The sequence below is a fragment of the Abrus precatorius genome, unplaced genomic scaffold (genome assembly GCF_003935025.1).
Source record: "Abrus precatorius isolate BTA unplaced genomic scaffold, Abrus_2018 Scaffold9, whole genome shotgun sequence".
Taxonomy (NCBI): Eukaryota; Viridiplantae; Streptophyta; class Magnoliopsida; order Fabales; family Fabaceae; genus Abrus; species Abrus precatorius.
In genome coordinates, this window is record NW_020874439.1 from 28,007,679 (window position 1) to 28,031,803 (window position 24,125).

Here is a 24,125-nt window from a genome sequence, read left to right on the forward strand (position 1 = left end):
CGAGGGGAAATATATCGAGATTGTTTTTTTATTTTATCATTAATATTATTTATTTTAATTCTACGATACATATTAGTTTAACATGGCAAAGAAGCATGAAGAAGCTAAATTGCTTTGGGCCAAGGACCCAAGGTGACCCATTGAACTAATACTAAACAAAATAAAAAACTTCTTCGTTCCATCGTATAGGTAACATTGGGCCTAGTATTCGAAACTCTGTGTCTTTAATAGCCACACCTACAGCTTAAAATCGACCAAAAGTTGTAACCAAAAAAAATCCACGAATAGTAACGATATGGACTAAGCTCAACACCTTGGCTCCATTCTAGCCACATCCCCAAGGCCCTTTGTCTATACTATATATATTATTATTAAATCCAAAAGTTACTAATAATATAAGCATAAAAGAAAGAATAAAATTTTGCAGGTTTTTAACGTTGTGAAAAAAAAATTCAGGTTAAAATAAATTTGGAAACTAGTTTTAATTGTTTTTTACTCTATTTGCGTGACTTACATTAAATTATACAGAAACTTATATTGGATGTTCATAAAAATATTATCAAATAAAAACTTAAAAATGCAAGTAGTATAACCATTAAATTTTGATTACTAATTTGTATTGCATTTCATAAGATTACAAGTGCTTTTTCTTATTCTTTTATACTCCAAAGAACTTTCAAAATGGTGTTTTTAATTATTTTGATTGTGTTCTTTTTACTTCAAATGCCAGATAAACAAAAGCTTATAATTATAGATATTGAGTTTATAACGATCCGAGTAGTAAACTTTTTGTGGGAATCTTCTTTTTTGAAACCCTTGCTTTTGCCGTACTATGTCACCTAGTAAACTGCAATTTGGAACATCCAATTAATCAGAATTAAATTCCAATGAACAAGTTCCATCCACACAGTCACACGTGCATTTGAAGCATGCTACACAATTTGCAAAGGCAAGGAAACCTCAAAACTACAAGTTGCTAACTAGTAACTATTAACCTCAATACATTCTTCAATGTTTCGCACTAACAAATGAGAGAAAATTTTAGATAGATATGGTCTACAATTTACTTTTTTAACACCCAATTTCATTGGTATCCTCTTTATACAATTTGTAAGTATTTATTTTTAAATCATAATATTTTTATGAGTTTATTATTATTACTATATCAAGACCCTTTTTTATATTACACATTTACTTTTGAATTTAATATTAATTTATTTTTAAAATTTTAATTTTTTAATTTATCTAATAAATAATAAAATATTTATTATTAATATTATTATATTTACTTTTTTATTTATAGAATTTAATAAATTTTATTCATACAATATATTTTTAATTATCTAATTTGAAATTTATTTTAATATAATAATATTCATATAATGTATGGCTAGTTTATGATATATAAACTCTTTGAATAAGTACTTATCACTAAATAAAAAAATATAACAAAGAAAAATGTAACCAATAAACTTTTTTTTAATGTGTTTTGATTGGTAATTTTTTTATAAAAAATTAAAATAAATTTTAAAAGATGATCAATTTAATAAACAAAAATTTTAATTTTTTAAAAAGTTAATCAATTATAAGAGTTTGTTAAACTGTGTATTTTAATATATTTTTATTATTAACATTTTTCATCTATCTAAATAAAAATTGACCAATATTATAAATGTTACTTACGGCAATTTTACCTGATTCGAAAAAGATTATTTTTAATAAAAATATATATAATTTTAAAAAAAGTAAATACATCTTTTTTATATTTGAAAAAAAATTTAAGTTGCTATCATTATCACAGTCAATCATATATTGATTTTAAATAATCATATTAAACCATCTTATATGTATTCAAGATTATCATGTCTTAAATAGATTATTGTATATTTTTATGAAATTTTTTTCATATATTATAGATACTATTGTTAGACTATACGACATTGTGATGGCAATGTCTTAAATAGATAACAAGATATTTAAACTTTTTATTTAAGTTTGCATTAGAAACGTATTTGTAGTTTTTTTCTTTCTTAATTTGCAGGTTGTATCATTCTTTACTGCACCAAATAAGATACAAGAGAATATTTTTATATTGTCCTGAAAAATACTTCAAACTATTAAAACAAGTGTCATTTTACAAAATTGGATAGTCAAAGAATAATTTATAATAGCTTTCCAAGTACTTCTATATATAAATTGCTACATTGTTATATTCTAAATCATTATCATTTGATTTTTCAAACCACAAAGTAACCATACAAGCTCTTGTTACTACCGTGTATAATAATAACTTAAACAACTGCTTTATTGTGACTTAATTGCAAACACGAACATATACTTTATTATCGAATCACTTCTCACTACCATACGCATTGTTATTGCTTCAGTAACAATAATATTATAAACATTATTATTATCACTTCTCATAAACTTAGCATTGTTGCTATCAGTATGTCTAAAATCATTGTCAGCTCCTCACCATTATGCTTGAATGAAACCTATGTGAATCGCTAACTTTTTATTATATCAAGTGGTGTATCATTCTTGTGTGTGTTATTTCTAAATTAAAAATTATTAGAAAAAATTTAAAATTTTGTTTTGTAAGAATAATTAATAAGTAATTACTCTATAAAGTGACTTTACAAAATAATTATACATACAATCGCTCTACAAATAAATGTTAGAGTGTGATTATATTGTTACCATCCTCTAAAGAAGTTATACAAAAAATTGTTGTTCAAGTAAAAATTAGAAAGTAATTATATTATTTTATTCTACAAATAATTATCTCAAGATATTTAAAATAGTGTAGTACTTACATTAACCTCGTAATCAACACAATGATATTTAATTATCAGAGTCACAATATTTTGTAATAATTTATTGAAATAAAGGTACAAACAACATATAAAAAATAATATTAAGCATGAGATTCTAGGATAAACATTTGGAGTTCATTGTTTTGGTGAAACTTCCTTTGTATTTTTTAGAAATTTTTTCTTGAAGAATTAGGGAACAAATTGCATAGTTAGAATTTTCTTAAAAAATAACAAAATACTAATATAACTCGCTGCCATAAATCAAAATGGATGAATTACAAGTGTCCTAGACTAAGGAAGACCACCTTATAATATCCCTTAGTTGTCCACTTCAAAACTAAAAACAAAAACTAAGCGATAAGATTTATGGTTTTTCTCGTCTGATAGAAAATTGTTTTATAAATAAATTATTAAAAATTTAAACTATTGAAAATTTAAAGATAAATTACACTTCCTTTTCTTAAAAGGTACATCAAGCACACTTTATTTTTATCCTTTTTTAAAAGCTATACTTTACTTATCCAGAGGAGGGATTCCTTTGCCATGATGTATTAGATATTATAAGATATGCAAATACAATATATTAAAACCCTATTGTTATTAACTCAATTAGGTCTAAGGGGTTGTGAATATATTTAATTGAGTTTTGATGCCTAAGTTTATGTAAAAACTTATTTACCATAACCTTACAATTATGCATCTTTTTTAATATAAACTAAATTAATATATTATTTGGAATTTATATATTTTTGGACTCTGGTTATATACATAAATAAATAAACATATAAACAGACACGAAAATTTATTTCATATCCTTTAAATGTAGAGACGCTTCAAAATCGTTGATTTAGAAAAAAAAAAAAAAAAGAAGAAATATTTTTTAAGTTTATTGAAATACTCAATTGTTAGTAGATTTTATTAGTTAAGCAAATGAAAAGTTTAAATGCATATATTATTAGTGTCAAAATACCATCCAAAATCTTCATACTTAAAATTAGATTGTGACGATGCAAAAGAAAAAATATATCCCTAAAAATGCATTTGCATTATAAATATAACTTTTTAAAATAGATCGAAGAGAGACTTATATGATTTAAACATTTATATATAAGAGAAGTAATGTATTTATTTATTGTTTGTTGAGTTTAAAACTGAGTATAGCTAGTTTTAATAAAAATTATTTTACGCTATTGAATATAATTAAAATATGTATATAAATTAATTTTAACCATATATTATTATTAGATTTTTTTTATTATCAAAGCAAATTATCCTCAAATTTGACCTAATCATAATTTTAATTATATAGTGTAATTTTTGAGTAATTATATTATTTAGTTTTCATTTCTAAGCCCACCGCATTTATGATTTTTTTTTCTTCCGAATTTTTGTCTAATTTCATTCATTCTTCTTTCTATATACACTGTATAATGTTTAAAACAGCATAATACTGATGACAGATTAAAAAAATTACAAAATAAAATAACAGTATAATATATATTTAATTCTCTTAAATAAAATATTAAATTCACATTTTATATATATAATATTCTTAAAAGAAATTATTCCACCACGATATAGAAATGATCGTCTGGAACTAGAACGCTGAAGATTTAGTTAACGAGTAATGGAAACGACATGTTATTAAATACAGTACTAATAACAAAATGTTTGCTACCTATGCATGAACAGCCAAAGGGCAAAGAAACAGATAGAAGACAACTGTTTATTATATCATCTATGTATGATATCATATAAATTACCAAAGCTAAAACAATGGAGCTGTTGGACTCTTCCTACGACATCTCATTATATTATGTTCCAGACAAGTAGCCATGTCCGCCGTCTGTCTTTTCCTGTCGTCACTGTTTTTTAGCATTTCAACAGTATTTGTATATTTACACAGCATATTATTATTTTTTTATAGTTTTTTTATTCTTTTGTATACACCAATTTGGATCTCTTGAGAATTAAATGTTCAATTTATTTTAAAAAAATGTCTTCATTATAATTATCATTCTTTTTCCTTTTTTTTTTAACATTAATAATATCATCATTCATAATTTTCCTGTTAATGTTTATCTTAATTTTATACTAACTGATAGTGTCTTTTTCTTGACACCTGAGGGTGAAAGCAACACCTTTTTCTTTTTTGGTAATTTAAAGGGGCAATGGGTGTTTGATGGCGTGAAAATAAATGCTTGGCAGTTTAGCTGTTAAAGAGTCGCTATAAATTGTTGTGACTCAATTTAGCCCATTTTGGATACTCTTTATATTTTAATATTTTTCCTTCGTTGGGTTTTGAGTGTTATTTTGAATCCATCGATGGTTGAAAGATTTAAAATACTAATTAAAATTATAAGTTTTCTTTCAAGCTCTTCCAAGATCAACATAAGCACTTGTATAAGTTGAAATAAGATATGTCTATAAACTTTTCAAAATGCTAACTTATTCCATTTTAAAATACCAGCTGTTATTTTATTAAAAAAATGAATGTAAATAATATTAACTTCGAAATAAAATTTAATTAATTATCATCTTACTGTGTTAATATTTTATTTTATTTTCATTTGAAATACCAAGAAATAAATATAAAGTAAAAACAATTAATGCTATATTAATGTTTTGAAATAATTGAAAAAATGGAATTATTCATAAAAAGAATAAGGAAATGTAACAGACATCTATTAACGTTTAAATTAAATAATAACTAAGATAAGTTTTAAATCATTTATTTATTTCTTCAGGTAGAATTTGAAATAGAGTATCTTAATCTAAATTTCTTTTCTTGGGATAAAATTGTTAAAAAGATAATTCTTAAAAAATTTATAAAACATATATATTTTATTGTTATTTAATTTTATAAAAAAATATTTATTGTTATCATAAAAATAATAATTTTATAACTAATTATCACCAGAAGATATATCGATCTATAGGAAAGGAAAAAATTAATTCCAAAACATTTATTTTATGAAAAGTTACTCAATAATTTTTCCACTTTTTACAAGTTTATTTAATTAGGTAAGACATAGCAATATTAAACATAAAGCAATAAGTATTAGAGTAAAATCAACTTATCAACTAATGATAAACAAATCCCGTGTTCATATACGTCATGGTTTCAAATAGCACAAATGTTTTTTTCCCAGTTGGGAGGAGATATTTTTTTACATCTTTTATATTTAAATTATATTTTTAGCATACATGTGCATAAAAATGATAAAAATAATAATGATAACACGCAATATATCAATTTTTAACAATTCAAATAACACAACTGTTCAATATATAAAAGAATACATAAAATAAAGTATATATAATCTCGCACCTTCTTGACCAAAAGAGATTTTAATCTTTCAAAATGTAAATCACAGAATAAAGTATGCAGAACTAGATGAATAAATAAATAAATAAATAAATGATCGCATATTGAATACTGTTGTGTTGTTCGCATCTTATCTTCTCAAATAATGTCTCGTGTATCACAAAGATTGTTTCTCATAAATAATACTTATAATCTTAATTAAATTATTTGAAAAAGTCAAAGTGGGAAAAATAACATATTGAACCGAAAAATGCTCCTGCAATACCATTAGGAATAAGCACGAAGAAAAGAGAAAGTGGAAACAAATCCCTGTATTAGAGGGGCACATCACTTTTGTTAGAAAATAGAAAGCAAGTGAAAATAAACCTTGAGTCACTAATTAACAACTTGTCCATAAATTATCAATAAAGTATATGATATCAAGTTGATCTGCTGATGATTTAACAAGTTCACCTTTAGTTTCTTTCTTCTTTCCTTTTTTTCATGTCTAATGGGAGTGTTTTAGAGACTTATTTAGATTAAAAAAATAAGAACAATATTTTTTTTGTCTGAAAAACTTGTTCACGAAACATGCATAAACTCGTGTAGGTGAATTTAAATTGAAAAAAGAAATAGACAAATTAAAGAAGGAAAAATATTATAAAATAAAATGAATTTAAAAAATAACAAATCAAAATGTAGAGCCTATCTATATACATAGCATAGAACACAGTTTAAAAGACTCGCGAGACAAGTCATGTGAAAGTTTAAAATAAATAATTTGGTCCAAATTCCGTCATAAATGACATCCAATCATGCCCTTCAAGTATGAATTATCATATGTACTATTTAGCAAATTGTATGAAATATATATAATATTTTAAATAACTATTTTATTAAAATTAATAAAAAAATTATTATATATCATAAATATATATAATATTTTAAAAATATTTATGACATTAAATGATTAAATTAATAAATTATACGTGAATTTTTTTATTTATATAAATAATAAATGAGTGTTGCATTAACACAAAATTTATAATATATAAAACATAAAAAAATATCTAATAATTGAAAAATGCTATCGACTACATTTAAAAATAGAAATATTTCATTTATACATGATATTTCTTATAAAAAATAAAGAAGTCGATATCCAAATTTATTAAACGAAGACAAATACCTTTTAATTTTTTTAAAATAATAAAAATAATTAAATCTAAACACACCCTTAACATTAAACTATGAAAAATATTAATCTTAGACCAAGTTTAACAAAACCTTAAAATGATAAGTACTTAAAGTTTTATCTCAGTGATGTATTTTAATTTTAATGTTGATAATAACCTTTAATTCTAATTTAAAATAAAATTTTACTTTTGATTAAAAAAACATCAAGACTACTTATTATATACTTAAATTTTATCCTTAAAAATTTTTCAAACAGTTGAAAGGACAAAATTTTCTTATATAATGTGTGCTTGGAGGTTGATTTTAAATATTTTAGAATTTATTTTATATTTTATAAATATAAATATTTAATAAATTTGTGTAATTTTTAAAAATTTATTGAAATAATGTATATTTACTTTTTCTTAAACACAATTTCAAGGTCTGTATGTCAAAAAAAATTGTTCGAGAGTTAAAAGAAAACTCATAACTCACAAAACTGGTCAGTGATTTGCACAACAACAAAAAAAATCAAATTTAATAAATTAATTTAACAGGTTTCAATAAACTTCTTTTCAACTTTAAATTATGTTATTAATTATCTTTACCTAACATCCTTGTAGCATCCTCGAGCTAGATCAACAAGCAGAAGGGGTTTTTAGGATATCTACCCTGTCTCGAACACTCCTACATTACTTGTTTTAATATTTTTTTATTCTTTTTCTGTTACTTAAATAGGATCATAAACACTTCAATAAATTCAATCTTATGGACTGAGTTTAAGTATTTACAAATAAAAAAAAATTATTATAAAAATATACTGTTACTATATTAAAGTTATAAAAATATAATAAATATTTTTATTTCTAATAAAATTTTAATATTATTAACTGATTATCCTTAACTTTAAAGGTTAAAGTTAACAAAATTTAATTTTAAATAATACAATTTATTCTGTCCGAAAAATTTTATTTGAAATTTATTAATAAACTTCAAAAAGTGAAATATTAATTATAAATTTAACTGAAAATTATTAAAATAAATTAAGAAAAATTTGTCACTATAAAATTCTCTATTTTTTTAATAAATAATTATAACATTTATACAATTTCGTACAATACTTTCAATAAGGCAATTTGTGCTTACTAACTCCATCACATCACTCATCTTATTTCATACTTTTTATCTCTCATGAATAGAAATAAATGAAAATTTATTGTAAAAAATATTTTTCATTTCCTAACCTAAAGAGAAAATTGGAAAAAAAAAAATACACAAGGCCAAATTGAGCTATCATTGGTTAAAAAGATTGACACACCAGTGGATCACACTATGTTCACGTGTAAAGTTAATCTATTCAAACTCTATTTTGTAAAATTTTATCAAATCAGTGAACAATTATCACAATAAAATAAACTCAGCTATGACACTATGCCTAGAAGTTACCATTTCGGCAACAAATTATGGAACTTGAATTAAAGACATTCATGAAAAAGGCTTCTTGTTAAATATAATTACAAGCTTTATTTTCAGTATAAAACAGTTAGGAAATGAAAACAATAGCCGCTGCAACAAAAAAGCAAAAATATTTCCCCCAGACCTACAATTTTATGTTTCTCTTCGTGGGGCCAAAGTGGGAATGAATAAGATTCGAAAGTGGCATAAAGTGGTGCCCGAAAAAACAACACAATCTTTAAGAGCATGCAGAAAGACGGTTAGAGAAAGTAAAATTAAAGAATAGCGTCAACCACTTAAATTAATAACAATAATTGATAATTGATACGTCGTTATGTACATATTTTGTGCTGTATGAACCAGATTTATTCAACATCTACCTAAACTTCTATGTGCCACCAAAGAATCCAATACTATATTTCACGTCTCACAACCTTTCTACCAAGGCCGACAAGCTCTTCTGCAATTCCAAATCTCTCCTAAATCCTCCCACCTCTTCACGCAAAGCATTTAAAATTGTGGGGACAGCCAATCCCTCCAGCTGTATATGGTCAGTTTCACCTACCAAATCCAACCCAACCCAACTAAGAACAACTACTATCACCAAATTCCGCCTTTACTTTATATGTACACAAAGCCCAAACCTGAAGCAAAGAATATTATGCTATAAAAGTTGCAAATATCTTCCACAATCCTAAATTCCATCTCTCTCGATCCCCGCCCTTTTCTGCTTTAAGAACAAGATTTGATTAAACCCAAATTGTACAGATTCTTTCTCACGAGGCTCCCAAGACACAACAACACTGCCCCACCAACTCCAACTGACTGATCTTCCCCCTCTGCCTTCTGATGACATACAAATGGCAACTCCTTCACAATTAAATGGCTTAACCCAATTTTCTGCCTGACAGATTCAATGATTTTTGGATCAGCAGGGTATCCAATCGCATCCGTTACATAGAAAACGTTGGAAGCCATGTCCCCAATGGTAGATATCTCGGCCCTTGTTACATTTAGCCCATTCTCTCGGAACGTTCTCATCACCTCAGCTAAAAGTCCCTGCCTGTCCTTTGTGTATAACTCTAGCCTGACGCCCTGTATCCAAAAAATTAGTAACTGTTTGATCTTAGGAATCCACATAAAAAGGTCAGAACAATTTAACAAACAAAAGTTAAAAAAGCATTAACTATACCTCATATGCCCTTCTCACCACTGCAGCTTGCAAGCATTGAATCACACGTTGACGCTCTGGCTCTGAACTAATTGGAGAGCCATCCTTGTGTCTTATGTAAAACTCCTGAAGTTTTATTTAATCGTTAATTAAGCATACAAGTCAAACAAAAGACAAAATTACAACGTAATTGAGGTTTAATAATTACCAGGTACGCTTGGTCGATTGTTGTGTTAATAGTAGCATGGAACACAACATATTCCATGTCTGTCAAATTGCACACAACATCGAACAAAAGCTTGATTCGATCCTTGCACTGAACATTAACAACCGAATAACCCCTTTCTGCCCAATTTTGGACGGTGACTAATGGGGTATCAGAAGCAAACTTGAAAATGGGATTCCTCTGGTAATCACGGTCAGTGAACATCATTTGGTGGAGCCTTCTTTCGGTGTGCACAACAGCATTAGTTACGGAAGTTTTTGCACTCCTAATGTCATTGTCTCCCTTTAAAACATTTCTTAAACGTGCTTCAATTATATTAATTTTCTGAGAATCTTCAATAGGGGTCCCAGAATTGCAGTCTTTTACATAGATTAAGGAGGCAGTTCGGCCATTGTGAGTCCAAACCTTGGCCTCCACCACATCACATTGCAGCTCGGATAGTACAGCAAACACCTCAGAAAGAAGACCAACACGGTCTGTGCCGGTTAATTCAAGGGTAGTGAAGCCGTTTGAGTCACTGGTTCTACAGTTGTGAATGCTGCCAAGCGACTGATACATAACATTCACACAGAGGAATCAGGGTACTATCATTAATATTAATATAACAAGAAAACGACACAGAACTACCTTGGCGAATATATTTAAAGCAGTAAAACTACATTAAAGTAAAACTTCAAAACCCACTCTTAATACCTGTTCAATATAACTTAACACGCTCTCATCTGTTAGCTTGTTTCCGTTTTCATCCGTAACATGGAAAACTGTGAGTTGAGTAGGCAAGGATTAGTTTCACCAGCCATGAAAAATATCACAACAAGGAAAAAGAAGGGAAAAGTGGCTTACCATCCATGAACCATCTTCCATCAGAGGAAATGTAAGCCTTCTTAATTAAAAGGTTCAGATCAGTAAGCACTTGTACGGCATCCAAAAGAATCCCATGCTTTCTGGCGCTATCAACCTGTGAAGTTTTATGATAGCAAAATTATTAGTATTGTATTTTCTTGATTTACATAAAAATAAACAATTGCTGAAAAAAAAAATGAAGAAGTTTCGTGCGAAGTTACCTTGACTATAGTCGCAGTGGAGCAAACGGCATTGTCGATGACAACCCTGTTTCATAGTGAAAAATCAAAGTCAGCGAAATTGCAAATATTTTTGGATAATTTTTAAGACTGGATAAAGCACAAAATTTAAAAAGAGAAATGTGAATGCACGGGCATTGAAAACGGAAAGAAAAACATTCTGGATGAAAAAGCGGAATAGAGTTGTAGACACGATGAGGAAAGAAAAGTCAATAAATTGTTATAATACAGTTGTCGGTACAAATCTATTGATAGTCGGTGGGGATTAGGAAAAACATACTTTTCTTAACCTTCAATATTTTTGACACAATCTCAGAAGATTAGAAAATTAAATTATTAAAACCGATATAATATGCCAAAAAAAAAAGTTTAAATCGATGGCGAATAATCTCCGTAGACAAGGTAAAGTTGGAAATATATAAATAACAACTATTTTAAACCATGACGCACTTCTACGATGAATTTCAAAGTAAGAGGATTGGAATTAAGAAAATTCAGAAAATGTTAACACCGAAGTAAATATTTTTTTAGAAGCACAAAACAAGGCAGAAGAGGATGAAAGAAGGAAATTAGACAAACAAATTTCAATGAGATTAGGAGGAAATACAATAAAATCTAGAGAAAACTGAAAATCAATCCCACACTTGTAGCCTACAATGACATAATCAGGGATATAGGGTAAATGAAGAATAACAGAAATCACTGAAAAGATAACGAATAACGAAGGAAGTAAATAGACAGACCTTGGGGTGCTCATGCGAATTACGAGCTTCTCGTACTCGTCCGTACAGGTTGGGCACTCCATTTTTGCAGTTTTGAGGTGGAACAATATGTTGCTAGCTTTGAGAAACCCAGAGAGAAGAGAAGAAACCCCTATTGAGCACAGGGAACAGCTAACCCGTTTTATATAACTGTAATAAGTAAGAAACACCCGAAACGGCGTTAACCGGCGATTCGGAACGACGTTTCAGTAAATGGTTGTGATGTGTCTGAATCTCAGGCTGAGGAAATCCAATATAGTATATAGATGAAATTGGCTTAAAATTCCAAACGGTGGCTTTTAATGCGCTACCTCCTTCGATCAAATCGCCATAAACCACTCTTACCAAACTCTCTCGCATTCGCTGTGCGTTGGTGTGAGAGTGCTAGACTTACTATTCTCTCTCTTCACTCTCTTTCTTCCAAGCGCAAGGCACGCCTTGATCTTAACTCTTCTGCCCGTTTCTTAAACCGCATACAATACGTATTTATATTTATGACATTTTATTCTTTTCCTTATTTTATTTCCACGCCTATCCGGGGAGAGAGAGAAAAAGAAGTTTCAGTTATGAAGCTGCGTGACATGGCGTGACTACCGCCTGCCCCATATTCTGCCCGTCCTGACCGTACTTACTAGTATTTTTTACAGTTCCAGGCACAGTTATCTTCTCCCGTAGGTAAACCAACCACGACGGCACACCTCTTAGGGTAGTTACGGTCCAGCTGGGACGACACGTGGAGTAGCTTTGCGTGCTTTGGACTCAACAGCACAGCGGCAAACAGAAGAGGGGTAGACCAGTGGGGTCAAACCACGTGGCACTCTTGGGACCCTTGTAACAATCAAGTAATCTTGGTAATTAAGGTGTGATTTGCCGACGCCAATTATGACATCCGCACGTGACACCACCGCTCATATCGGCTTTTCCCCCATCCCTTCTTTTTGGCCAAATATTCTTGTATTTCTCTCTTGTATTCTGCATACCTTTCCTTATATATATAACCCTATATACTCGTTCTCCGTTTCGTTCATAATACGCCTCATATTCGTTCTTCACAAGATTTAAGTTCATCATCAGTGCTAAATGATTTTTAATTAATTCCTCTCAAAAGCATCTGTATTGTATTTTTAATTAAAAAAACTCTTCAAGATATTGATTACAAAATTTTAAAATATGAAAATACTATTAATGCGCACTTAACGTAATTTTAAATATAGTTTTATGAAATAATATTTTTTAACCCTGTATCTTTAACAATGTCCTTTAATTAAAATATAAATTTTTAATCCTTTAAATTAAGGAATAAAATAACTTCCATTGATTGATAGGATCATAACTTTGATGTTTGCGATCGTGTTTCGAAATGTTTTGGACTGTGTTAATACCGGTAAAGAATTCGCCATATTAATAGTTTCCCTCGGCAGCACTTTTAATTAATTTCAGAGTTTTTATTCTATATTTCAAATAGAATCACAAAAGTAAAATATCTCGTTGCTAAAGTTTTCGATTCTGTAGTAATTAGCGAGTTTCAATGTATTCAGATATTATTGTAGTAATTAATGTAGTTTTTTTTTATTGTAAAAGAAACTGAAAATAGACCTTTAGTTGAATAAAAACGCATGCAAAAGGATACAGGTGAGACTCAATTATGAAGGTGTGTGATTTATAGAGAAATTAAATGATGTTTAACTTTTTTTTTTTTTAATTGTTGTTGTTATTAATTAATTAATAAATAGGCAGAGATAAAGTTACTTCATCAATATTTTTATTAAAAACATTTTTAAATAAATTAAGTGTACACAAAATTATACAAATAAAAAATAATTAATAATTTATCAGACAAATTTATTTTAATATTTAAAATATAAGTAAATATTTATTATTAGATTATATATATATATATAGAAACATTTAATTTTTGTAGAAACTGATAACGAATACATAACTTTATTTAATAGTTAAGTCGATAAAATTTAATATTTATAAAAATTATCAAATAAAATAATTCTAAAAAAATTAAGGTAACTTAGTTTTTGCTAATAATAATAATAATAAATACATCTGTTTAAGAATTAGTTAAAATTTCATTAACAGTGTTGTCAGTATATATACAGGAATAGGAAGACATCGTTTTTTAGTTTTCATGTTGTTTCGATAAAAGCCCCACATTGCTTCTTTAGATATTAAATTAAAAATATTCAGCCGTGTGCCAAAAAATATTAAATCATACAATTACCAAGCATTTAAATGCCTCCTTAACCTATGTTTATGTTGAGAAAAAAAAAAGAATTTTTTTAAGTGTAATACATTTTCTTATTTGATTAAAGAAAAATATGCAGGAACAGACAAAAATTTCTGTTAATTTTTTTCAATTATGACTTCCGTTCCTTAAAAGTAAAAATAAATACAGTTAAAAAAAGGGTTAAAATAGATGTAAATTAGGAATGTTTTTATACTATTTTTTTTAGTCTACAAGTATCATGAGGCAATTTTATTTTATACGATTTTAAAACCTGTTTATTAAGTAATTTGAAAATGTATTTTAAGAATAAGAATATCGAAAAGATTTCCGTTAACGGGGCCATTGATAAAGCGATTTATCTGGAAAGGACAAGAAAAATGTGAACCGCTTAATTATAGTAGTAGTATATGGTAGAAACAGCAATCGATCCAGCTATGATTTATTTCCCAATTAATTATAATATTGAAAAGGCGTAATTGGATTGGTTGCGAACAACGAACGAACGAACGAACGCACGCATGAGTGACTGATAAGGTAGCCGTGGAGGCATCTCCCATGCCTCCTTCTAACTTGTAACGGTGTTTTGAAATTGAATCGCGAATCTTCGACACGTGTCAGACAAAGAGAGATCTTCACCACAAGGAGAGGGATCACTGATACTGTCTTATGTCACATGGAACGCAGTGACGTGATAAACGAGCGTGGGTTAAGAAGAGGAGGATATAGCGGGAAGGGAGGATTATTCCCGCCAAAGGCGGACCTAAAAGGGTGCATGGGCCCGTTTATTTGAAAATTGAAATGGAGGGTGCTGAGGAGGCAAAGGAATGATTCGAAAATGGGTAAAGGGCAATGTAGGGAAGGGGAGGAGAGAACCAACATTGATTGGAGGGGACTTGTGGGGGCCCACTATTTTCCCCTTTCTTTCCTCTGTCTACCTCTCCTCTCGCGCCACTTTTTGACCGTTACCACCCCCTTTGGCGCCAATTTCCAAAACGCCACTCCATAATCTCATCCATGTTCTCCTCTAACAGTGATATTTTGTTTCGATGAGTTTCATTTTCTACCTTCTACTTCTCTTGGTCTCATAATTTTATGTTCATTTTTACATTAAATAACTATACTTATTACTTAATGAACAATACGCACGACTATAATACCTACTCTTTTTTCTTTTTTAAAGTTTAGACTGATTTGAACTTTACCGTTTTGGTCTCTAAAACGAGATGATGCCTATGGAGAAAAGTGAGTCAGAAATTGTTAAGCTCAAACACACATTTAGCTGCTTACATTCCCCAATTTCAGGATTTTTTTTTTAAATGTGGTATTTAAAAATTGTATATACAAAAGTATGGTTTTTTTAATAAATTACAAAAATATACTGTTTAAAAATTGTTATTGGTGATTTTTTATGTAAGTACAAAAGTTCAGAGATGGAAAATCGAAAAAATGATAAAGGCTTAAAAATAATTGACCATATTTTAGTAATTTTATCAAAAATCTCATATTTTAGTATTTTTTTTAAAAAATTATAATAAAAAAAATAACCCCCAGTTTGACCGTCGAGAGTAAAATGGTGTTGTAATATATTTTCCTTTTAATATTTTTAACAACTTAATGTCATTTTATTAAAACTAAATACAAAAATTGTCTTTAACAATTTAAAAACACAAAAAATAAAATATTCACTTATTTATAAATGAAAATTATCAAAAGTATAATATTACTTAATCGGGTTAATCTAGTTTAATCGAGTGTAAAGTGCAAGTTTTGGATTAGACTTTCACTTCTAGTTTTAAGTACAACTAAGAAGTGATATTTTTTGTCCCTATGGAATAAGATAAAAAACTCAAACTGAGTCGATATAATGTGAGTTGGATAATCTGATTTGTTAACTCTAAACATACTCTATTGGTACTTTTGATAATAAGTTTAACTAAATTATACAAATAAATTGTTGACAAAAATGTTACATAAATAAATAAACGTATCGACAAAGATAAAAAAAATTCTTAATTTTTATAACTTAATCATTTTTATTCTTATCTCATATCATTAAATTCAACCACATCATCAATATTTAATTTTTTTTATGTTTCTACCAATATTATTTATTATGTACAAACATAATAATAAATAGATAATATAATAAATGTTTTTATTTTTTGAAAAGGTGTATTTGAATTGATTGTGAAACATAAACATATAAAGATGATAAATTTAATTGAATAATAATAATTTTTTTAGTAAATTCTTATTATATTCTATAATTGTAAGACAATCATTAAAGAAAACTATATTATAAAAATTCATATTACTATTATCTAGATATTTGATATTTTACGCAACTAGTGTAATTTTGATTCGGGAATACTTTTTTATTATTTTTAAAAAGTAAATTAGTAAGTCATCTTTTTTAAAATATAACTTATACATTTTACTTAAAATAAATGTAATTATGTATAAAAAAAATTATGTAAACTATATTTATATTTTTAACCTTTTTTAACAAAAAAAAAAACTTTATCTAGTTTACTGCCTGCTTTTAAAAATAAACTGATAGACCTAATAAAACCTCTAATATTAGAAGTGAAGCTATTCTATAATAATGTTTTTAAAAGGTTATATAAACATTATATGTAAATAAAAAAATATTTGTATTTATAAATTAATTAATGTATGATAAAACATAATAACAATAATTAATTAAAAAATATTAACATTGATCATTGAAATTAAGAATAAGTATTGTATTTAATTTATATAATTGACATTTATCTACTAATTAGTGTTATACTTAAAAAGTATATTTTAGTCTCTTTATAAATTATTTGTTACATTTTAGTTATTATCATTAACAGTATTAAAATAATATAATCAAAATATAACAACACTTAATATAGATATTAAAACATAAATTTTTTAAATATAAATATTATTTCATAAAAAATATTAACTATATGAATCAAATATATATTTTACCTAAAAATGAAAAAAATAGTGAACTTATCTAAAAAAATTATAAATGATGTAATAAATAAAAAATTGTGAATTTTCAAGACATTAAAAACTAATGTATTTAAGTTGAAAATCATTATTTATGGTTCAAATTCTACATTTATTGATATATAACTTATAACTTATTAATTTAATAAATATATAGATTAATTAAAAAAATATAATTATAATTAATAAAATATTTAAAATAATTTATGTATGACAAAATTTTTATTGTGCTAAAAATAACTTAGATACGGTTTTTATATATATATATATATATAATCTTATAAATAAAATATCCAATTAATAAAAAATGTATTAAAAAAATGAATAATAAACATTTGAGTTGATATAACAATTTTTTATTTATATAATAATTAAAAAGTTATGAATTTGCTTATATAGTAAAAATCGGTTTTTTAAAATTTTAAATGATAATATAATTTCACGTATCAAATAGTATTAATATTTTATTCATTCATCTAAATATAAAATAAAATATAAATTATTAGTCCCAAATCAAGTATTACAGAAACAAGATTAAATTGAAATACAAGTTTTTTAAAACTAAAATTAACATAATGTATTTTTTAAAACTTATAATTAATTAAAAAATATATAATTCATATATTTTACATATTTATAAATTAATTTTTATAATTAAAAAATTATATTTAGTTTTATGAATATTTGTTAATATTTTAGTCTATTTTATTATTAACAGTATTATAAAAAAATATAACAAAACTCTATAAAAACTAAAACGTAACTTTTAAAATAAAAAATTAATGTATAAGAAACTACCAATTGCAAATGTATAATCTCAACGATAAAATCTGTAGTAGGTAATTTCTAAACCATGTTCATAAATACCCAATGCCAACTAAGAAACAGCACTGAAGGAAAATCAGGGACAGCGTATGGTGTGACAAATGGCAGCCAACTCAATGTCAATACTCAATAATGGTTTTGCACCGACCCATGTTATTGGTAAACTCTTTACAACAACATATATTTTATTCAAATAAATATCATGTTTAATTTATGTATTTTTTATAAAATTAATTTATTTGATAAAAATTTCTATCATATGTTTTAAGAAAATCATTTCATCAATGGTCTGTTTGCTTCCTATTTGTCGTCTGTCTATAGACTCAATAATTATATTTTTCGTTACACCTTTTGTCAAGTACAATAATGTCCCATGTCCCATTGAATAACATTATTTTGATTAAGAACAAATCCAAACTAACTTTCAAGTCACTCAACCTAACTCCTCCTCGTATTGTTGTTATTTCTTCAGTATATTACATTTCGTACACAGGTGTTTATTTATTTATCATATAAAAATACATTTTACGACGTGACACGTGTTCAAAAGTTACATGTGATTAAATTTTTTTCGATTTAGATTTCAATAATATTTAACAACTCAAACAAACAAATACTTTTAAGTTTTTACAGTCGCTTGTATTAAAGGTATTAATGAATTGTGTAATAAACACGCTAAAGGTAAAATAGGACTTTTGACGCATAAAACACGATATACGTATGCTAATTTCAAATTGTTGATTTAAAATAAATGTAATAAAAATTATGTCATTTCAAATAACTTTGTGATTTTATAGTTTAAACCAATCTCGATACTATCTTACTTGTACCCAATTTTAATTAGATCCAAATATTATTGAAGGGTGTGCGATTGGATTTGCATTTAAAGAAATTACCAGACTAAAAAAAATAAAGTAATAAATAAAAATAATTGAGTAAAGTAAAAGACATTGTTTCTCTTGCAAACATCCTTGTTAACATTTTTTTCTGTGTAGTCTAGATTTTCGTACAATGATTATTAAATTCATTACATGTCATTGGGATTTAAAAAGTATAAATACATTTAATAAAATCATTTTTATTCTTTTAATATATCCTCATTTTACATAATCGTGAGACCAAAAGCAACAGTAAAATAATTTTACAAGTTTAAGGAACATTTAATTTTCCTAGTTATGCTTTTAATTATTTAAAGATAAACTTACAATTTTCATTTTTAAAGCTTAATTTAGCTTTCAGTTTAATGCTTTCATTTTTATTCAACATAATTTCATAAGTTTAACTTAAGTTCTAGTGTAGTCTTATTTATTTATTTAAATTAGCCCTTTAAAAATTTTCTTGTAATTTTGTTTTGTCTCGCGACTTCGCAGAAAAAATATAAATAACAATTGATTGGAGTAAACTTTTCTTTTTACTCTAAATTTTTGACGAATTTCACTGTTAAACCATCATACAAAATAACTCCTAACCCAACAACAATAGAAACCTCCTTCATTATTTACGAATCATTATTAACCACTTAACAGCTGCTCTCAAGTCATCATTATTGACTAAATCTTAAAATTCTATGATTATCATTAAGATCAATTTTTGTTATTAATTAAAATTTATTAAGAATTGTAAAAATATGAATAATAATTATTAAATTTAGATCAAGACTCATGATTTTTTGACAGCTATTAAATTTCAACTAATAATAAAAAGTGCATTTGAAAAAATATATTATTAACATTTCTATTATTGTTATCAATAATCTTCACTATAATATTTACATAAAACACTAAAATATTTTTAAATATAAAAAATATGAAGTAAGACTAAAGGAAAAGTTTGACAATAAAGTTAATTTAAAAGAATAAATTAAATTTTTAAAAAAATAAAAACTAAATTAAGCCCTAATTTAAACTTAAAACTAAACTAACTTAAAAAAGGTAGAAAAACCAAACGTAAGCTAAAATTTAACTTAAATGAATGAAAATTATAAATTGATCTTATTTTTAAAAAGTTATTGGATACATCGATTTAAGTAATTTATATTTCTTCACTAAAAAACAGTCTATTTTATCTTTTATTAATTAAATGATTTTATTAATATAAGCATTTAAGATTGATTTTGAGTATAAAATATGTTTTTTTATTAGTTTTTATGCAACAAATACTCATATTTTAATACAAAAAATTAATGTTAATTTTTTAATAAATCTTTAATGTGTATTTAAAGACACAATAAATAACAATAATTTTTTATTAAAAATAATATATTTAATTATATAATTTTTTTAGTCAAACATTATTATAAACAAATTCTTATTATATGTCTTAAAATATACATTAAAAAATTATTTCTTTAATTAAAGAGTAGAAGAAAGAGTGAAGGGCATTATTGAATGTTGTAATTAAGAAAGGTAGCACATGCATAAAAGTTTTAATTATTAAATTTATTTTTTCTTTTAAATTTTGTATTATTTTTACAATTATAAAAATATTTTTAATTCATTCATTATTAACGTATTTTAATATTTTTATTTATTATGACATATATTTTAATAAGATATTATTTTTTATTAATATAAACGGATGCATTTGGTTAACTAAATCTTATGGTTAAATTTAAATTTAAATTTTTTTAAAAAAATATTTATTATATTAGACATCTAAAAATATATAATATTTCATATTAAAAATATATTAAATGTTATATAATTATTTAAAAATTTTAAAAATATATTAAATGATACAGAATAAAAAAATTAATAAATAATAATTTGTATTAAATTTTATAATATTTCATATTATCAATATATAATATATTTTGAAAAAGAAGAATGTATTTAGAATGCATTTCGTTAGAAATTTTAATCATACATTTATTAATAAATGATTTTAATATATAACTTATATCATAAATTTAATCACAATTTTGAAAATATAATTTATTAAATAAACTAAAAATACGTATAAAAGTTATAAATTATTTATAAGTGAGCAGTAGTATTGTTAAGGATCTAGGCGAGAAGCAGTGTTCATTGACGTTAATGTGGGGTATCGATCTGATTCCAGCGTGAAACCCAGCGATTTTGTCCATCAAATATTTGGTAAGTTGGATGGATCAACGAGTCTTTATTGTTTGTTTGGAAAGTGAACGTTGGATCCAGCTGGGACAATTGACTTCTCTTCTGCACACACAGTTCGTTTTTGCTTTCTGCTGCCGATGATTTCGAAGCCGCAAAGTTAAGCATTTGGTTCATACCCCCGATGGGATTAATAAAGGGGACATGCAAACTTTGAAAGTTACAACACAGAACATGGCCTCATTTATACTATATTTAGAGTTTGTATGTGGTTGCTTATGGCTTGATCATTAAGTTCAATTAATTTAGCTGTGCTTATCAACTTAATGGGCTCTAATGTCATTTGCTCACTCACAAGTCACAATTCTTGTGATTCCCTTCTTATGGTTGAAAAATCTCTTGAACCACCTTCTTACTTAAACTAATCTATCTTTCCTAATATTCAGGTTACAGCTGTGCGCTGTAGCTTTTAGCCACCAAAAACACACTCTTGACGATGACATCCAGCTCCAACTGTTGGTGTATTAAAGGCCTGTAGGATTTTGCCACGTGAATTTTGCTGAAATGGTACGAGTTGGTGTAGTTTAGATTTAATATAAATGTGACGGACATCTTGTAACTAAACTTACAGATCAACTCAATTTCATAAAGATTGGAGAAACAATCTAGACAAACCTTGGGATCCAGCATGTCTATTAATCACGTGTATTATTATATCATAACATTTGAAAAACCAATATATTATTTAAATTATTAAAATTATATACATTTATTAATTTTTTTTAAAATTTATAAAAAAAACTCTTTGTAATTATTAAAAAAATCGTCATTTTAATCTCAGAGTTATAAGCTACGTGTAATCTAATTTATAAAATTATTGAATTTAGTCTTTAATTATTTTAAATAATATAATATTTATTTATTATTTTTCTCATCTTAAAATAAAAGTGTGTTATTTAATAACATAGATATTAAGGAATTTTTTAAATTTAAAAACTAAATATTTTGTCATAATTTACTATACTAAATTGATATATATTTATAATATTAGGGGTTAAAATAATTAATTTTTTAGAAACTAAAAAATTTATTTTATGATTTCAAGAACTAAGTTTATAATGGAATCATGTGTGGACACATTATTAAAAAATTAAATCATAATAATAAATATACTAGAGTTCAATCTTTGCTAGATGAATCAACAAAATAATTATGTGAAAATGTAAAAAGTTTTGCTTAGATGTAATATATTAAACAATTTATAAATTTAGTTTTATTTTATTTTATTTTTATAAAAAAGAGTTTAATTATTGTATTGTTTATTAGATAAAACTCGTAATTTGGTTTTCTAATTTTATTTCAGTTTAATTCTTTAAAATTATTTTTTTTACTTCTTTATATTTTTTAATTTTGTTAAATTGTTGATTTTATACTTTTAGTGAAAGAAAAAACATTCTAATTGTAAAATAAATAATTTAAAAAAGGGAACAAAATAATATTATAAATCCAGAGAATTGAATACTATTTCTATCATGTAATATTATAGTCAAACTATTATAATGTGATAGCATACATCGTATTAAAATTTTGAAAACAAGAATGAGCTTTTTTAAAAAACTTATTCTTATTGAAAATTTAAAATGATAGGCGCTATGCATCTGTAAAAGAGCTTAACTATTATAATATACAATGCAATGATTAAAATCTTTCATTAATGTCACATATGAAGAACATTTATTTTCGTATTATTGAACTTGAATATAGCGTTTTAAAACTTATCTTCAAGTATATACTGTCTATTATTTTACCATTACCACCAAAAGTTTTTGCGTCTTGAGGTCTATAAGACAATGAATATTTAACTAAATAAAAGCCTGAAACCCGAAAATGCAGAAATGAGAGTTGGGGAGAAGTTTTTGTTAAGTTGTCTTAGTTTTAAATATTGAAGGGCGTTCTTTTCTGAGAAAATTGCAAGCAACAAAGGAGAGCAATGCTCCATGCATTACCTTTTCATGGAAAAGATTAATTCCGTGTGGATTTCTCTGGGTTCTTGATTGTGAAATACTGAATCGTATACCTCTTCGATTTCACTGGTTTTCAATTGACACTTGTACGAGGTAACCCTTTCTTTGTCAGGCCCATCTTACCAACCCTCTCTCTCGCCCCAACTCTCTGACCAGAAAAAAAAAGAAGTTAGATCCGTTAAATTTGTACATTTATATCACTTAATAGTTGAAGTAAATTAATTTTATAAAAAATAAAATTATTAGGTATTTATATTATTCTTTAACAAAAAATATGTTTTAAAAATATAAATAAATATTATATTTTTGAATAAAATATTTATAAATATATAAATTATATAAAATTTGACATACATAATAAAAAAATAAAATATAATTCAATGAATAAATTAATCAATTTTATATTTCATAAAATATTATTAAGTGGTGTACGTGTTTTAAATTTGATACTTACTATCAATGACTCTGAATCTATAAAGTTGGCAAAAGTTAACAAAAAGGAGGAAAAGTTGGCAACAAAAAAAAAAAAAACTACTGAAAGACCAAAATTGTCCAAAAAGAATACATGATTCCAATTCTTGACGATAAATAAATAAATAAATAAAATTCTTTCACTGTAATTCCTTATCTTTGATAACAGTAGTACTATATTTAGAACCCAAAAGATAATTTAGAATGATTTGTGATTTCCTGAAGAGCTGAGGCACTTTTTGCACTAGATTCCTTGTTACCTTTTAGATGGTTTTTGCTTCTTATAATGATATTTTGATATGGTTTATGCAATTCTTTTTTGTAATCAAATAGTAATGATGATAATAATGGGCCTTCTTAAATACTTGATGGTTTAATTATTATTTTGGGCGTTTTAATTTGAACTTTGCAATTTCGGTCCTTTAATTTTTTATGGTAATTAAGTATTTTTATTTTTCAAAAATCAGTAAATTTGATCCTCAGTAATCTAAAACT

The 24,125-nt window shown here is 25.7% G+C and overlaps 1 protein-coding gene across 1 annotated transcript; it reads right to left on the bottom strand.

The window, feature by feature from the left end:
* Positions 1-9,091: 9,091 nt before the first annotated feature.
* Positions 9,092-12,440, bottom strand: LOC113849779 (ACT domain-containing protein ACR8-like). The gene is made up of 7 exons (XM_027479940.1): positions 11,980-12,440; positions 11,219-11,264; positions 10,998-11,112; positions 10,848-10,915; positions 10,137-10,703; positions 9,950-10,054; positions 9,092-9,852 (listed from the first exon to the last, which is right to left on the bottom strand). The coding sequence occupies exons 1-7, from the start codon at positions 12,039-12,041 to the stop codon at positions 9,490-9,492; spliced, it is 1,326 nt and encodes a 441-aa protein (XP_027335741.1). The 5' UTR covers positions 12,042-12,440; the 3' UTR covers positions 9,092-9,489.
* Between the last annotated feature and the right edge of the window lie 11,685 nt (positions 12,441-24,125).

Excerpts from the sequence above, each read along its gene's own strand:
- LOC113849779 (XM_027479940.1), bottom strand. The coding sequence starts at position 12,041 with ATGGAGTGCCCAACCTGTACGGACGAGTACGAGAAGCTCGTAATTCGC. Across the intron at positions 10,055-10,136 it reads CAATCGACCAAGCGTACCTG|GAGTTTTACATAAGACACAA; the intron begins GTAATTATTAAA and ends ATAAAACTTCAG. Across the intron at positions 9,853-9,949 it reads TGGTGAGAAGGGCATATGAG|GGCGTCAGGCTAGAGTTATA; the intron begins GTATAGTTAATG and ends TTTTGGATACAG.